The sequence below is a fragment of the Microcebus murinus genome, chromosome 16 (assembly GCF_040939455.1).
Source record: "Microcebus murinus isolate Inina chromosome 16, M.murinus_Inina_mat1.0, whole genome shotgun sequence".
NCBI classification, from domain to species: domain Eukaryota; kingdom Metazoa; phylum Chordata; class Mammalia; order Primates; family Cheirogaleidae; genus Microcebus; species Microcebus murinus.
In genome coordinates, this window is record NC_134119.1 from 70,077,461 (window position 1) to 70,096,431 (window position 18,971).

Here is an 18,971-nt window from a genome sequence, read left to right on the forward strand (position 1 = left end):
GGCGCGGCACTGGCGTGCTATGTGCGTCGTGCCATCTTCCGGCTCCGTGCGGCGATTCCTCCGCTACCGAGGTAGAAGCGCGCCCTGGGCTGTGGGGGGCGCGGTCGCGGTGGCGCCTGGACCCGAGGAGGCGGCAGGTGAGGGGCTCACGGGCCTTTCTAGACGCTCCGGAATCCATGCGGGAGCGGGAGCCGCGGCCGGGTGGGTCTCAGACCTGAGAAGAACCCGGACGTCTCGCCCGGCGTCTGTAAGTGGCTGTCTGGCGCTGGACTACATTTCCCGGCAGCCCTTGCGGCGCTTCCCGCCAGCGCCCCCTTTCCGCGCCCAGCGTCTTAGCCCGGATGCATGGACCCTTTAGGTGGGTGTGGAGGGCCCCCGACTCCTGAAATTGCGGATGTTTTTGCATTCATTCGTATGTGAGCTTTTTTTTCCCCCTTAAATCTAGTACAGAGTCTTGTTTCATGAGGTTCTCAAAGTGTTGCAAGATCACAAAAGATTTGGAACCACTAGTTTATAAGCAGAGACTTATCCATGGTAATATTTTAGACCATTTTGTTCAAATTCTATGTCTAACAATGCGGAAACAGTTGAGTAAATCACAGGCCACCTTGTGTAAATAGGATATCGTACAGTTAATACAAATAGTGCTTATAAAAGTGGGTCGTAATGAGAAAAAGCTGGCTATTACATCATATCAAGCAACATTCATACTTATTTCATTTACACATTACTTAGAACTAAATGGTTATAATGTGACAGGTACTGTTCTACACTCTTTTACAAAATACTACTCATTTAATGATGAACTCAAGAAGTGGTTAAGTGTTAATACTCTAAATATTTGGATGTTTTCTATTCCAGTGTTTTGTTTTGTTTTGTTTTGAGCCTGTGTGTCAGTGGGTGAGTGTTTTGAATTCTTTTTGCTGAATGGCCTCTTATGGTATAGAAGATCTCATTGTGACTTTCTTTGTTAATGTTGTCCAACATCATTTGTGATAGTTGCTTGATGTTCCATTATATGGCTGTGCCAAAAATGATTCAGCCACTTGCCTACTTGTGGACTTGCCTACTTATGTACCAGTTTTCAATTCTATTCTTCAGTAAATATTATGCATGCAGCTTTGTGCATTGCTGTGTTTCTATGGAAGGGCACATTTATGTGTTGATGATAGAGTGCTGAGCCTGCTCCATTTAATTTATCTTATTGTCTCTTTCTACGCCACCCCATTTGTTGACTCAAGGCAAGTCCCATGAATAGCTGTCCACGAAGCCTCAGATTGGGCTACGGATTTCTTTGTAAATTTGGAAGTTGGGAGAAGAGCCAGATAGACTTCTGAAGGTGTTGAATTTGATGCATAAGAGAGGTAAATGGCCTGGTCTTGGGAAGGCTTTATTCTAGGCTGGGGCTTTGCAAATTATGCAGGCCTGTGCTTCCTAGCTTTAGGAGAGCCTTCGTTGTCCTTCAGGTTCCATGTGGGTCCCAGGCACTGGACCAGGCCTGAGCATCCCTGTCTCACGTTTACATCAGTAAGGCAGAACCTCTTGGTATTTGGGGGGAATTGGAGGGAAGGAACCACAGGTGCCTTGTCTCTTTGCAGCAGTCAAACCTGATTTCCTGAGTTTGGGTGAGGATCACCATTTTTCTCAACTCTATTTTTTATGGTGGGTGGAGGGCAAGAAGGTGGGGACTTGTAACCTTGGCATACTTGGAGCTGTGAGGCAAGCCTAGCCTCTCATGTTTGTTCTTTCCTCCCCCAGCTCTGCCATCTCAGGACTCTGCCCTTCCGCAAGAGAGGAACCAGGAGAAGGACCCATCAACCCTTGAAATTCTAAAATCATGTCCTTTGTGAGTTTTAAAATCATGTAAAGATTTGCTTTCCTTACCCTGAAATTTTCTACCTGGGTTCTTATCCAGGAATTTGGTTCTCAGAGGTTCCCATTTTACAGAATAAAAGGACCAGGCAGTTGGTCCCCTCTCCTATTGCCCCCTTCTCTCTGACAAATGCCCATGGATTAATTCTGTTTAGCATTGCCTATCTCCTGATGGCTGTCTTCTTCCAGGAGGCCAGATAGAGCATAAATCCATTTCCCTGTATGAAATGAGAACATCCCTTAGTGTTCCATGCTGTGTATTAAACAAACAAACAAACAAAAGAAATGAGATCATCCCTTGTAGGAACGCTTAGGAGCAATCACATGGAAAAGCAGGGGAGGTGGTGTTAGTTGGTTTTAATTTCAGCATGTGGTGCAGTGTCCTGCGATGGGAAAGACTGATGATTGGGTGTGATTGAGGCTTGGTTGGGAATCGGTGAGAGATTAGATGCCAGAATTAAGGTCTAGTGTGAGGTTGGACAGAGTATTTGAGTCTGGGTCTTTCTCCATTAGTTTCTTTAGCTTAAGAGCAGGAGAAGTGCAGTTGAGGATCATGGATGATAGCAAATGAGATGGTCAGCCAGATGGGAGGATAGTCAGAACTTGGAAGAACCTTAGATACCTGATCTAACCTCTGGATCCAAAATAAAAGGTTTAGCTTTTTAGATGAAGTGATGCAAAATAATAAATGAAACAAGAGGATGTTTGAGTCATTCTTTCCACATGATAGAAAATTATATAGTCAATAAAAGTGATCTTCATTCATGGTCTTTCTCATGAAGAAAAAATGCTTGTGACATAATGATAAACTTACATCTACATCTCTAAGAAATTCTTGACTTACACAAAAATTGTATTTCTAAGATAGAAAACATTTTTAATGTATTTTTTAAAAATAAACTATTTGGGGAGGCCGGGCACAGTGGCTCATGCCTGTAATCCTAGCACTTTGGGAGGCCGAAACGGGAGGATTGCTTGAGGCCAGGAGTTCAAGACCAGCCTGAGCAAGAGCGAGACCCCTTCTCTATAAAAAATAGAAAAATTAGCTGGGTGTGATAGCATATGCCTGTAGTCGCAGCTACTCTAGAGGCTGAGGCAGGAGGATTGCTTAAACCCAGGAGTTTGAGGTTGCAGTGAGCTATGATGATGCCACTGGACTCTAGCCTGGGCAACAGAGTGAGACTCTGTCTCAGAAAAATAATAATTTTTAAAAATTGGGGGAAAGTCCATAAAAAATCTTTTTGTGTTTGTTATTTCATAAAGATAGAACTGTTTCACCTTAATGGAGAAGTTATTATATGCTAAATACAGAGTGGGTGGCACGCTTTATTACACTGTTTCTTACAATAAGGAAAACTCCATTTAGCTTGATTTTAATTTTAATCCCAGACCTGTATACAAGAGCTTTGGTTTGCAGTAAAAATGATTGAGAATATTTGAACATTCTATTTTACTCATGACCATTTCCTCTGTCGCCTGCTCACATCCAGCCCCAGCCTTCTCGTTCAGTAAAACAACCCCTTCTGCAAATACCTCCAGCTCTTCTCATCCCACTGCGAACCACTGAAATGTGCATATATTGTACATACCTGTTGTTCCAGGGGTCAGAATTGTTCAGAGATGTGGCCATAGTCTTCTCCCAAGAAGAATGGCAGTGGCTGGCACCTGCTCAAAGGGATCTGTACAGAGATGTGATGTTAGAGACCTATAGCAACCTGGTCTCACTGGGTAAGGTGACCTGTTCTATTTGGAGGTTATCTTTGGGTATGTCTATTTCTTCCTGGTTAGTTTCTGGGTGCCTTTCAGTTTTGTGACTGGTTGGTAATTTTTGTGGGGTTAAAGGGCAGTTGCATCACCTGAAGCTATCTTCCCCTGCCCTCAGGCAACCATCACATCTTCTGCCCTTCCTGCAACTGCCTCTCCTGCTTAATGACCAGGAGATCTGAATTCTGGGGCCGTCACACCATTACTGGGTGACATGTTTCTTCTCATCTCCAGGTCTTGCCATTTCCAAACCTGATGTGATCTCCTTCTTGGAGCAAGGCAAAGAGCCTTGGATCGTGGAGAGGGTGGCCACAGGAGACCTGTGCCCAGGTGAGTGAGGCATTGGTGAGAAGGGAGCAGCCACTGCAGGTATCACGTCAGCTGGTTGGGAAGGAAGCAGCTCCTTTGCATTGGAAAATCTTCTTTCCAAGTTGCCACATTCAGAGGTCATGTCTTAGTCATTATCTTTCTCAGCTTGTCAGCAGCATTTGACAAAGGTAGCTGCTCCTTCCTTTCTGAGTGAGTACAAATATGGTGTTTCTTAAGGAAAGTATTTTCTCTTTGGAAAGATGTCTGTGTCCTTTGACCATTTTTTCTAAAGGAATTTGTATTGGTGGTTTGAATTTTGGAGAATTAGTAAAAAGTATTTATTAAGCTTTTATTATGCATCACAGGGTATGCCACAGTATACACCGGTGAGGCAGGCAGACTTATCTCTGCCTTCGTGGAACTTATACTGTAGTGGGGAACAGATGTTATACACATTCATGCACATGGACAAAAAGAAAGAAAAAAAATGAACAGGTTCAGTTGAGGTACATGACAGGGCTGTTGACCTCTCCAAGGATAAGGCATTTCAGCTGAGATATAGAAGATGAGTTGTAGCTGGGGAAATACAGTGAGTGTGAAGGACCTGAGCAGGGGGAGCCCTTGGTACCTCAGATGCTGGACAGCCATGGGGCTGGGGTTGATGAGCAAGGGGAAGAGCATAGAGATACAACAGGAAAGACAGCCCTATTAAAAAGTTAGGGTTCTGTGCTGTGGGCAATGGGAAGCCAGTGAGGAAGTAGAACCAAGCCATGGTTTGTGGGGACCTGCTTTGAGAATATATAAAGATTGTGCTTGTCACAGATTTTTTTATCTGCTAGTTGCAGGATTCATTGACAGTTTTCTCTTGGATCAGATATGACTGATAATTACAAAATAGTGGTTTTTTAAAAAAACGTCTTTCTCATTTAGTAGTTAACATACTACTGTAAAGAAGAGCTTTTTCCTGTTCATTTGTTTATACATTTATAGCGTAAAGATTAATAGATCTTGTTTTATTCAGTAACAGATTATTAGCCATTATCATCATTTATCAAAATGTTCATATTTTTCCAAATTTGGCCAGTGGAAAACCCTTTCAAATCCTGGTTCCTTTGGATATAATCCTCATCATTTTTTTTCAAGAGCACATTTTTAACTTTTTTACTTTTAGCAATTCAAATAAAACTCAGCAGCTAGTTAATATAAATACAGAACAATTGCATAATTTACAACCATGCACATAAATGCAAGAATAGCAAACCTCACATGAATTGAAAGATATCAGCTCTCATGATGTTGACTATTTAGCTATGACTGATAGGTCATAATATAATTCTTCACATAAGCAGGGGTATGTATTAGAAAAGTTTTTTTAAAACAAAAACTAAGAGTAAAATAAGAATTTTATGTTTCTAAAAGAAGTAGCATAAAAGTCAATGTATAGATAATAAGAAATATAAGGACATGATGGAGAATAGATTTGAGTAGGTGCACAGAAAGTTAGTATATTGTGTTAAATACTTTTATATATTAAAAATCCTTCTGTAGGACAAGGGCAGTCCAGAGGGAAGGGGCAGCTTTTGGCAGGGGAAGGAAGCCGGGTGTTTGTCTGTGGTGAGGGTGTCAGCCCAGGCTGGAGGCAAGCCTAGGAGCTAGATCAGGGCCTCATCAGTGCTCACAGTTTATCCAGTGGATGCTTTTTGATCAAGGAAGCTGTGTGAAGCCACTTTGCATTTTGAGATGGGGGATGGGCTGGATAGTGCAGTATTCTGAGCAAAAGGCAGAGACAGTCTCAACTCTGGCCGTCCTGCAGAGAAGGGGGGACTTGGCTCAGTGTGAAAGATACAAATTAAAGAAGTACAGGGTGTTTGTTTTTTTACTCTTTAAATACTTCACTTAGGATAATGATCTCCATCCAAATTGTTGCAAAACGCAGTAGTCCCCAACCTTTTTGGCACCAGGGACCAGCATTCATGGAAGACAGTTTTCCCATGGGGGGGTAGAGCCTTGAGGGTGGAGCTCAGGCTGTGATGCGAGCAATGGGGAGCAGCTGTAAATACAGATGAAGCTTCACTCACTCCCCACTCACCTCTTGCTGTACACCTGGTTCCTAAGTTTCACAGAAGACAATTTTTTGAGGGGAGGGGCCAGGGCTCTGCGGCCTGGTCCTTAACAGTCTGCATACTGGAGGTTGGGGACCACAGGCAAAAGGCATTAAGTCATCCTTTTTTGTGGCTGAGTAGTATTCCGGGGTATACGTATGCCACATTTTGTTAAGCAACTCATGAATTGATGGGCAGTATTATAAAAGCAATCCATGTAAACAAAACAAAGTATACTATAATTAAGAGTTTTACTTTATTTGTTAAGCTTTCAAGGACTGGATTAAATCCCCTACTCTTGCTTTAAAAAAAAAATAGTAGTACAGGGCCAGCACCATGGCTCACACCTGTAATCCTAGCACTCTGGGAGGCTGAGGTGGGAGGATCTCTTGAGCTCAGGAGTTTGAGACCAGCCTGAGCAAGAGCGAGACGCTGTGTCTACAAAAGTTGCAGTGAGCTATGATGATGCCACTGTACTCTAGCTGGGGTGACAGAGCGAGACCCTGTTTCAAAAAATAAAAAAGACAGGGATATGATTTAGTGGGTGACTGATTCTGTGTGGGATTGAGGGAGAACAAAACAAAACAAAAGAAATATATATATATATAATCCTTCCGTAGCCAGGCACAGTGGCATATACTTGTAGTCCCAAGCTACTCAAGAGGCCAAAGCAGAAAGATCGCTTGAGCCCAGGAGTTCGAGGCTGAAGTGCACCATGATTGTGCCTCTGAATAGCCACTTCACTCAAGCCTGGACAACAGAGTGAGATCCCATTTCAAAGAAAAAAAAATCCTTCTAATTTAAATTATTCAGAAATATCTGTATTCTTAGGGATATTCGAGTCATGACTGATATTGGCAGAAGAAAGGGTAAACTATTTTATATATCAGCCCCCAATGGTCCCTACATAACTAGCAATTGGGTTGGAAAAGCATATGAACAATTTAGTGTTAGGCATAAACAAAGCTGAAAGAGAGATTGAGATCTAGCACTTAAATCCTTCAAATGCAGGTCAATATTTTTAGTAATGTAAAACAAACCTAAAAATGATAAAATGTTTACATTCAAGTAGAGTCACCATTTGTTATTTTTATATATATATGTGTGTGTGTGTGTATATTTTTTTCTTTTTTTTAAGGGTATCGGGTTTCGCTGTCTTGCTCACACTGGCCTCAAACTCATGGGCTCAAGTGATTCTCCTGCCTCACCCTCCCGAGTAGCTGGGATTACAGGCATGTGCCACCATACCCAGCTAATTTTTCTAATTTTTTTGTAGAGATGGGGTCTTGCTCTCGCTCAGGCCAGTCTGGAATTCCTGGCCTCAAGCAATCCTCCCACCTTGGCCTCCCAAAGTGCTAGGATTGCAGGTGTGAGCCACTGCACCTAGCCCCGTTCATTATTTGTTTATTTTTTTTTTGAGACAGAGTCTCGCTTTGTTGCCTAGGCTAGAGTGAGTGCCGTGGCGTCATCCTAGCTCACAGCAACCTCAAACACCTGGGCTCAAGCGATCCTCCTGCCTCAGCCTCCCAAGTAGCTGGGACTACAGGCATGTGCCACCATGCCCGGCTAATTTTTTCTATATATATTAGTTGGCCAATTAGTTTCTTTCTATTTATAGTAGAGACGGTCTCGCTTTTGCTCAGGCTGGTTTCGAACTCCTGACCTAGAGCAATCCGCCCGCCTCGGCCTCCCAGAGAGCTAGGATTACAGGCGTGAGCCACCGCGCCCAGCCCCGTTCATTATTTTTAACAACCTACACTTGTTCCATATAGTAAAGTTGTTCCATATTGTCATTAGGGGTTTTCCAAGACAAAAGACAGGATTAAATATTCTAATGATAGTCTGTCATGGTTTTGAAGTTACAAATCAATTATTTGTGGGCCCCATCTAGTAGCATCAGTTCCACAAAGTTACATACATAATGAGAATGAAGATAAAGCTTTACAGATACAGCCTTTTCAGGGATGCTTTTCAAAGCATAGTATGGTATCCCCAAATCACAGGTTTGGATTTTGAGCAGACTTTCTATGAGCCAATAAATTCAAGAGCTTCATCTGCTATTCTGTTAGAGTACTACAGGATCCTCTTTCAGCATCTATTGCTTTCATCTGAATAGGTTCAGTTCATCTTTCTGGAAGGACAGAGGTACATACCATTCTAAATGCTGACTATCTCTATCCCAGAATAAACGGGTTTTATCTGATAGAAAAGAGATGAAAACAAAATATAGTTTTAAAACATATCCAGTGCTTTGAATATGCTTTTCTCCTTTTTAAATCTTTGACTCAAAAAAAACAAAAAAAAACTCTGCAAAAAAATATTTTGGAGGCAAACTTTATATAGAACTTTTATATATAGCTTATTTTAAGTTATTAATGTCATACTTAAACTGCAGATTGTACTTTGGGGGTATAAAAACCTGATTAAAAATAAAACTACATTGTTCCTTGTTACCTAAAACAACAAAATCAAAGACTCTAATATCTGTTTTCCTTCTAGTACATACATAATACTTTTTTTTTTTTTTTTGAGACAGAGTCTTGCTTTGTTACCCAGGCTAGAGTGAATGTTGTGGCATCAGCCTAGCTCACAGCAACCTCAAACTCCTGGGCTCAAGCAATCCTGCTGCCTCAGCCTCCCGAGTAGCTGGGACTACAGGCATGCACCACCATGCCCGGCTAATTTTTTTCTATATATACTAGTTGGCCAGTTAATTTCTTCCTATTTATAGTTTAGACTGGGTCTCGCTCTTGCTCAGGCTGGTTTCGAACTCCTGACCTCCAACAATCTGCCTGCCTCGGCCTCCCAGAGTGCTAGGATTATGGGCGTGAGCCACCACGCCTGGCCATACATAATACTTTTAAAAGTTGTATATGACACATGAATAATGCAATGTAATTTTTACTTTCTAAATACAAACAGGATTAGAATACATGTTCATCCTTGAAAGATACTTGTTATGAATTTGCTATAACTAATAATGTTATCCTTAGCTGCTGGTTTCATATCATTGTTTATCATTTGTGGGATACTGAGATCATTAAGATGAGGAGATTCTCTGTCCTACATTCAACACATTAATGTTAATGGATCTTCACCAAGCACATGGTATTAGACAGTATAAGTGGCACCTGAAAATGTAAACATTAGAGATTGAGACTTTCTCTACAGACTGAAGGTACAAACTCCCACTTTTTATTTTTAGTACATTCTTCACAATAATTGTCAAGGCCAAACTTCACCATAAAAGGTATTAAGAATCCCAAAGTAAGGAATGTGAATTTGCCTTTGTCTCCAAATTGATTGGGATATTTTTGAGACCAAAGCACCTCAGAAAAATACAGTTACTGTTGACTATAATGAATTTGAGAAGCCGAGAGAATTTAAGACAGCACTGTTTTTCATTGGTGACAAGAGAGAAAGCTTGGCAGTTTTCAATAATGTGGGCACTACAGTGTGCAGATTACTTAAAGATCTCCAAAACAACATATCTAAAACCCATAAAAATGTTATGAACACTGTTTAATAAATAACCAATGTTTTTTATTTTTAAAAAATCTCAACATAGAATTCCCTCCTCCTCTGTCACCCTTAAAAAAGGCTACAAAGTACATAACAGTCATTCTTAAAATAAAGCTACTGCACAAAATATACAGCTCATGTATACTGAAGTGAGAAGTATCACACGAGTTTAATTGCACACGTTTTATACACCAATAGTATAGCAACATCTATAGGCAGAAATCTCAACAGAATTACCGTAAATTTTCTTTTTAAGGGTCATGGTACATTTAAACTTAATGGCAACGTTTAAAAGTGGTATCCTTGTTAGCACATTAACTTGAGTTAACTTGAATCTTTCTATGAGTTACCATTCAGGAAATTAGGACAATAAAATTCTTGTCAAAAATACTTTATTTACAAAATTGTAAGTTAGTTAAAATTGCCTGCTGACATAGACTGCAGAGGGCCCCTTTTCTATAACTGTGTACTGTCCCAGATATTAATATAATGTCACCTAAAAAAAAAAAAACTTGGGAAGCTGAAAATTGCCATGTTCTCTACAAAATATATGAAATCTATACAGATCTGGAAATAATTCAAAAGTTAAAGTGCTTAATGTGAAAACAAGCAGAGAAAATTCAGAAGAGGTAAATTTTTCTCCCTTAAAGCAAATGGTATTTAGGTATGATAAACACGTGATAATTCAGGTTCATAATAAGTCACTGAAAGGACCTTCTAGTTGTCCTTATGTACTACAGAGTTAGAGAAGATATGAGATGTGCTTGTATCACTGCAGTGGCTAAGAAACAACATTTTACTGTTGTCCCCAACTATTAGTAGTTTGTCTCTAATTATTACCATTTCAGTTTGATGTATTAACAATTTAAATGTCCAAATTATGCTAAATATCAAGCACCTGTTAGAAGTGGAAACCAAAACATTTTAATGCAAAGACTATATATAAGATTTTTATACATTATTCCATTGGTTGTTCAAAACAGTGACTACAAATGCCCAGATAATTAACTTTAAAATACCATATCAGGTCTTGTCAGGAAATATGAAAATACAGAAGACCTCACTATTATTGTTGCTATTTTGCAACTTTACAAGGAGCTAAACATTAGCCAGAAGTTACAAAATTATGACTGTTAGCACTACCTCTAAATAGTTATATAATTCGAGATGGCTTTATTTAGAAGAATGGAAAAGTACCCATGGAATAAATAACATATCCTGCCATAAATCAATAAAACTCAACAATGTGAGGCGGATATGGTAGAGAAAATGGCATTTTGGGGAAAGTAGTGCTTTTAAAAGACATTTCCTTGGAATCAGCCAAGGTTTTTTTCACATTGCCAAAAAGACCAAGTAATATATGGATCGCTTTAATTCCTACAACCAATGTCCATTTAAGTGTTTTGTTCTGTCCAGGATGCTGTCTTTAATATTCCATGGTCCACTGCAATCTCTTGGTTTTCCTTTTTTTGTAAGATGGCAGCTAGATGCCCTAACCATTGAGTAGATCAATGCATACATGGCCATCATAATGACTGTTTTTGGAAACTGTCTCACCACATGGGTTGTTAGACCATAGTAAAGAGACCCATAACCTTTCTCTTGAACAACCAAACAGAGTATATGAAAAAATATCTTTACTTTGTGTCCTTTCTACACAGTCTTGTTCTTACGGTGTCATGTGGATGCATTATAATTGTGGCACAAGTTTTTGAGGTGACAGCAGCCAGCATCATTCCCACAAAATCTGATGCTTCTTTCACCATGTTTATCATCTTCTGTTATAGAAGCAATCTTATATTCTGGTATTTTTTGCTTAATATTTTCACAAATAACAAAATAACAGTCTCTGATATGCCACCATAAGAAGCAGACATGTGCCTATGAAGCTCTCTAAGGCCATCTCTTTGACACACTTTATGAACACACATTCAAAAGCACCCATTTACCTTCCCCCATGGTTCTTTACATCAAGCTGTAACTGAGTCTTTTTAAGCCAAATGGGGTTTATTGCTGTAATTGCAGGAAAACCTGCCACTGCAGCTGAAGTCATGTACTGGGTATAATCAGTCAAATACACCATTCAGCTTTTCCTTGCAGTTTCAATGTGTAGCAAAGTATGTTACTCTGGAAGGGCCCATCCCCAGCAAATTTGGCTTATTCCATTAAAGAAGGAACAAGGTCCTTCTTTGTCCAAGGTCACTTTTAAAAAATAGATTCAGGAGAATACCGACAAATTAATACACTTGCATAGCCACCACCTTAATTAAGATAGCATTTCCATCACTCCATTGACAACAGCTTCAGCCATGGTGTTCAGCTAAACTTCAGATATAAAAAACATCACAGAAGACAACAACTATGTTATTACAAATTCCAGAGGACATGTGAAAATATTGCCACTGTACCACCACATCCCCTGACAGACAGATCTGCCAGATTGTTGTTCTTGCTTATTCTCCCACATGTCCTCCCAGCACAGAGGCAGGATGCAAAACTAGTGACACATCCCGTCCATCACTTTTATTTTTATTTTTTAACTATTGTGAAATGAACATAAAATTTACCATCTTAACCCTTTTTAAGTGTACAGTAAAGTAGTATTAAGTACATTCACAGTGTTGTACAACCATCAGTTACCAGAACTCTTTGTATCTTGTGAAATGCCCATCATTTTTAAAACTCCACTGTTTTGGGGTATAATTTATATTCAATAAAATGCACATTTTGAGTGTAATATTGATGAGTATTGACAAATTAATAAACTTGCATAACCACCACCTTAATTAAGATAGAAAACATTTCCATCACCCTGAAAAGTTCCCCTGTGCTCTTTCCTGCATGTGCCCTCATACCTCCAGCCCTGGGCAACCAATTATTTCCTTTTTGTCACTCTAGATTATATATTTTTTTCTAAACTCTCATAGAAGCATTCATTTTCTTAAAAACCATGGATTAGAAGTGATTCTGATCCATACCAACATTTTAGAACTACTCTTAACAACCTCTCAGATTACCTCCCCCATCTCATTTATGGTATTTCCCCTTTCTTTGTTCTACTTCTCACTTTCTAATTACTTAGACATATTCAAGAGCTTATACGTATTATTTTGAATATAAACCTTCCAATCCTAACTATAGTTCCTTTTTCTGGAAAAGGAAAAAAAATGCATATTTGCCCCTTTTTTTGTTCTTCTTCAGTATTAGAATCTGGATATGATACCAAGGTATTATCTCCTAAGCATCATGTTTATCAAGTTGAATCACCCCAATGGGAGATAATGGAAAGCCTTACAAGTTATGGTCTTGAGTGCTCGAGTTGCCAAGATGATTGGGAATGCAGAAGACAGTTTGACAGACAACAGGGAAATCCAGACCGACAGTTCAGTCAAATGATCATCAGTCATGAAGAAATTCCCACTTTCAACCAGCAAGCATCCCTTACTTTTTACCAGAAAATTCATACTGGAGAAAAATCCTATGTATACAATAAATGTAAAAAAGACTTCTGGCAAAAAGAATTCCTTATTAATCATCAAGGAATTCATACTAATGAGAAACCCTACAAATGTAAAGAATGTGGGAAGGCCTTTAAATATGGCTCACGATTAATTCAACATGAGAATATTCATTCTGGCAAGAAACCCTACAAATGTAAGGAATGTGGAAAGGCCTTCAATTCTGGTTCAAATTTCATACAACATCAGAGAGTTCATACTGGTGAGAAACCTTATGAATGTAAGGATTGTACGAAGGCCTTCAGTCGAAGCTCACAATTGATTGAACATCAACGAATTCATACTGGTGAGAAACCTTATCAGTGTAAGGAATGTAGCAAGGCCTTCAATCGGATTTCACATCTTAAAGTACATTATAGAATTCATACTGGTGAAAAGCCCTATGCATGTAAGGAATGTGGGAAAACCTTTAGTCATCGGTCTCAGTTGATTCAGCATCAGACTATTCATACTGGCAAGAAACTCTATGAATGTAAGGAGTGTGGGAAAGCCTTTAATCAAGGGTCAACTCTGATTCGACATCAGAGAATTCATACTGGTGAGAAACCCTATGAATGTAAGGTATGTGGGAAGGCCTTTAGAGTGAGCTCACAACTTAGGCAACATCAGAGAATTCACACTGGAGAGAAACCCTACCAATGTAAGGTGTGTGGGAGGGCTTTCAAACGGGTCTCACATCTTACTGTACATTACAGAATTCATACAGGTGAAAAACCATATGAATGTAAGGAATGTGGGAAGGCATTTAGTCATTGCTCACAAGTGATTCAACATCAAGTAATTCATACTGAGGAAAAGCCCTTTGAATATAAAGAATGTGGGAGGACCTTAAGTCATAATTCAACTACTGTTCAACATCAGAAAATGCATAACAGAGAAAGACATGTGAATATAAGAAATGTAGAAAAGCCTTCAATCAGCACTTATCCCTTATTAATCATCAGAGAATTTATGCTGGCAAGCAACCATATGAATGGAAGTAATGGGGAAAGCCCATTAGTTTAGGCTAATCACAACTTATTATTGCCTCTTGGAGGAAGACTGAAGAATGTAATCCAAGTGAGAATGCCTTCATTTAGAGCTTATCCTTTGTCCTATGTCATAAAATCCATAGCAAAGAGAAATTTTATGGATGCAAATTGTTTAGATCATGATTGTCAAAGAAGCAGGGAAAGGTTGGAAAAAATTTTGTCTCTAACACATTCCAGAATCACATTTTCTAATCACAGTGTAATAATTTTAACAATAGTTAAAAGTTTTAGTTTTCTTGGAAATTAAAAAAACACAACAAAAAAAACCACACAGCCAAATTATTCTTAGATTAAAACAAGGAGGCCGGGCGCGGTGGCTCACGCCTGTAATCCTAGCACTCTGGGAGGCCGAGGTGGGCGGATTGCTTGAGATCAGGAGTTCGAAACCAGCCTGAGCAAGAGCGAGACCCCATCTCTACTATATAAATAGAAAGAAATTAATTGGCCAACTAATATATATAGAAACAATTAGCTGGGCATGGTGGCGCATACCAATAGTCCCAGCTACTTGGTAGGCTGAGGCAGGAGGATTGCCTGAGCCCAGGAGTTTGAGGTTGCTGTGAGCTAGGCTGATGCCACGGCACTCACTCTAGCCTGAGCAACAAAGCAAGACTCTGTCTCAAAAAAATAAAATAAAATAAAATAAAAACAAGGAAATAAATCATAGAATCACCATGAATGGTAATGAAAAGAATGAATTGAGAGGTTTATATACCAAGAGACATGAGGTGTAGGCTACAGCCAAATAGATGTGAGATGTAGGCAAAGTTTCACCCAAAGGAATTTTTACACACTTTAAATGCATGCATATTACATGAAAACCTGTAAGATTAAACTATAATACACTAAATGTACTACTCAAGACTACCAAACACCCAGACAATAAAAGAAAAAAAGTGAGAGAAAATAGAAACAGAAAATGATGAAATAGAAAGTGATCAACTTAACAATAATCTCAGTTTTTATTTCTTCCTGATCCAGGAGTAATCTAAATTTAGGAGTGTTTCTTAATTTCCACAATGTTAAATTGTTTTGGGTTATCTTACATGACTCTCAATGACAAGTGTTGGTTGCCCACCTAACAGCCACACACAGTTCCTCTTACTGGCAGCATTTGTGTCTTGCCATAGAATCTGAGGCTATCAGATGCTAATTTTCCAGCCTCCTCTGCAGCTCAGAGTGCCAATATGTCTCAGTGTTAGCCAGTGGGATCTTCTAGGGCTACTGGGAAAGATTTTTGTCACTCAGAAGAGACAGATATATTTTAGAGACTCCCTCCCCTCTCACTTCCTGCTTTTAAACATTTTCTCATGAGAACATGATCCCTGGAACTGCTGCAGCTATCTTAGAACCAAGAGGAAAAAACAGAGGATCTCAGAAAAGCTCACCCAGAGCTTGACAACACTCAGCTACCGGGTCAATTCTGGAACTGCCTCTTTGATGCCTTGTTAAGTAAGAAAAATAAATATTTGTTGTTGAAATTACTTTTAGTTGAATATTTTATAAATTTGCCATCAAAAACATCCTAAATGTTATAACTTCAGATTTTATTATGATTGGTTATTATGGGCTGAAAAGATCTTTTTTGAGTTTGACATTTTTCTTTGTGGCTAATATAAGATTGATGTTTGTGTATGTTCTGTGAACACTGAAAAAATATATATTCTACATTTTTGGATACAAGTTGCTAAATAAGTTTATTGAGCCAGTGGATTATAATAAAATTCTCCATGTTTTTTACATAATTTGTCATACTGGATCAGAATTTCCTAAAATTGAATTTTTGGGGGGCTGAGATCTTGAATTTCCAGAGATTTTTGCTTTTTAATTTATGTTGTTTGACCTGTAATGACATATTACTAACCCTTTATGAATCATACCTTTTATCATTACATAATATCCCATTTTGACTGGTACAGGGGTCTACAAACCAAATCAAGCCTGCTGCCTGTTTTTTAAAATAAAGACTTACCAGAACACAGCATGCTCATTTGTTTACTATCTATGACTGCTTTTGTACCACTACATCAGAGCTTAGTAGTTGCAATAGAGAATATATGGCCACAAAACCTATATTTACTGTGTGGTTCTTTAGATAAAAAGTTTGCCAACCCTGGCCCAGGGTAATTCTTTTGGCATTTTATTTAAAACTGTAATACTAATTAATAGTAATGATTTCCCTTTGTTTACCTGGTATATTTTTGCCCATCCATTTATTTTCAACCCCTGTCATTTTATTTTAGTTACTTACATAAAACATATACAACCATCTTCCTTGGTGAACAGATACATGCAAACCTACTCCCAAAGGCTAAGGGAGCTGAGAGGCTGAAGAAAGAGGCTGACAAATCCAGTTTCTAAGAAAGAAACATTTAATAGGGACTTAAAAACAGAACAGATGTCTCTGGTGGCCAAGAAACTGTGGATCTCTGCACACACCCTCCAGAGAGTATTTTTTATATAGCAAACTGTTTTAGGTAAAATGTGAAGCTGGTCATGTCTCAGACCCTCTTGTGAAACTTGTGACCACTTGGGGAAGTTAGATAAGTATCTTTGTGAGGGGTTATCTATGCTACAGGAACTGTTTCTTTATGAAGGGTTATCTATGCAACAAGCATTGTTTCTTGACCTTGCTACAGGAATGCCTTGGTATGCAGGAGTCAAACACCTGTCATTATGGTGGTTTTGCTTCAAGATGGCATTACTCTTGCCACGTAACAGGCTGTTTTTCCTACAAGTCATGACATTTCAGTGGGACCGCATATATGATGGTAGTCCCATAAGATTATAATGGAGCTGAAAAATTCCTATTGCCTAGTCATGTTTTAGCTGCCTTAATGTCATAGGGCAATTAACTACTCACATGTTTGTGGTGGTGCTGGTGTAAACAAACCTGCACTTCCAGTAGTATAAAACTAGAGTACATACAACTATGTACAGTACATAATACTTAATAATGAGTGACTGTGTTACTGGCTTATGCATTTACTGTACTTTTTATCATTATTTTAGCATGTACTCCTAGTTATTAAAAACAAGTCAGTCAGGTCCTTCAGGAAGTATTCCAGAATGCATTGTTATCATAGGAGAGGAGAGCTCCATGTGTGTTACTGCCCCGAAGGCCTTCCAGTGAGACAAGATGTGGAGGTGGAAGACAGTGATTCTGATGATCCTGACCCTGTGTAGGCCTATGTATGTGCTTGTGTCTTAATTTTTAACACAAAAGTTTAAAAAGTAAAAAAAAAAAAAAAAAAATTTAATTTTAAAAATAGAAAAAAGCTTATGGAATAAGGATATAAAGAGGAAATATTTTTGTACAGTTGTACATGTCTGTGTTTTAAGCTAAGTGTTATTACAAAAGAGTCAAAGAGTTATAAAAATTAAAGTTTATAAAGTTACTGTAAGCTAAGGTTAATCTGTTACTAAAGAAAGAAAATATTTTTTATAAACTTAGTGTAGCCTAAGTGTACAGTGTTTATAAAATCTACAGTAGTATACAGTAATGTCCCAGCCCTTCACATTCGCTCACTACTCACTCACTAAGTCACCCAGAGCAACTTCCAGTCTTGCAAACTCCTTCATCGCAATTGTCCTGTACAGGTATACCTTTTTTTTTTTTTTTAATCTTTTACACTATGTGTTTCCTTTATCTTTTCCATGTTTATATGTGTTTAGATACACAAATACTTACCATTGCATTACAATTGCCTACAATATTCAGTACAGTAACATGCTGTACAGGTTTGTAGCCTAGGAGCAACAGGTTGTACGACATAGCCTATGTGTGGAGGAGGCTACACCATCTAGATTTGTGTAAGTACACACTGATATTCGCACCAGTGACACAATCGCCTAATGATGCATTTCTCAGAATTCATCTCCATCATTAAGCAATGCATGACTATAGCTGATTTTTCAAAACTCAAAATATGAATCTTTTTTTCCATAGGTAAATTCACATTCTCATTTAGTGTAATAATTCAACTTTATTCTTTTCATTTTACTTTGTGTGCTATTCGTTACCTTGGTCTTTTTTGTTCCTCATATTGGCTGATCATTTCCCTTTTCTATTGCTAAGTTGGAACTTCCACTGTGTTTAGATTAGTGGCTATCTCCCCTTTCTTAATAATTATTATTTGGGCGGAATGAGATCACTATAATACCTTCTCACCCACTGTGAATTTTATTTGCCACTCTCTTCCAAGAAGAGACCACCCTTGCTTGCTCTTTTCCTCCCATTTCATAGCCCATTCTTTAATCTTTCCTCCATTTCACTAACCTAATGAAAACTTTTAGTCCAAAGTTATTAGCTTTTCTCTTTCATTTATTTGATTTCACTCACTTTATGCTTGTATTATGTATTGCAAGACTCACTCAGATTTCTATTTAAATTTAAATATACTCTGAAAGAGTGTGACATTTATTGCTGGCCATTGGATTTCATCGCTTTCCCTTGTCTTGAGGTGACAGTTTTATTTCAAATGTCAATTAGCTAGACCATTTTCTTGGGCATTTATATCAGTAAATAATATATTCTGAATCTTCATATGTCTTAAAAACTTTCTTGCACCTTCACAAATTATATTTTAGATTGGTAGAATATTTTTGGATTATAGTTTTTTCTCAGTAATCTATAGATATCATTTCAGTAAATTCTGGCTTCTGGTCTTCTAGAAGAGAAACCCAATGCTAGTCTGATTCTCTTGGTTTATGTAGATGTATTCATTTCCTATTGCTGCTGCAACAATTATCACAAACTTCAAAACAAAAATTTATTACCTGGAAGTCAGAAGTCTAAAATAGGTCTCACTGGGCTAAAAACAAGGTGATACGTCTGTGTTTTCTACTTGAGG

At 38.5% G+C, this 18,971-nt stretch overlaps 1 protein-coding gene across 5 annotated transcripts; it reads left to right on the forward strand.

The window, feature by feature from the left end:
• Positions 1–5: 5 nt before the first annotated feature.
• Positions 6–16,099, forward strand: ZNF582 (zinc finger protein 582). Of its 5 annotated transcripts, none has more exons than XM_075993281.1 (7): positions 6–358; positions 1,242–1,364; positions 1,467–1,625; positions 1,759–1,846; positions 3,363–3,600; positions 3,871–3,966; positions 12,771–16,099. In XM_075993281.1, exons 4-7 carry the CDS (start codon positions 1,838–1,840, stop codon positions 14,090–14,092), a joined length of 1,665 nt encoding a protein of 554 aa, XP_075849396.1. In that variant the 5' UTR covers positions 6–358; positions 1,242–1,364; positions 1,467–1,625; positions 1,759–1,837; the 3' UTR covers positions 14,093–16,099. The 5 variants fall into 5 exon arrangements, with proteins under 5 accessions (XP_075849396.1, XP_075849398.1, XP_075849399.1 ...); XM_075993284.1 differs by having other exon boundaries at positions 7–358; positions 3,474–3,600; XM_075993283.1 differs by lacking the exon at positions 1,467–1,625.
• The last annotated feature ends 2,872 nt before the right edge of the window (positions 16,100–18,971 follow it).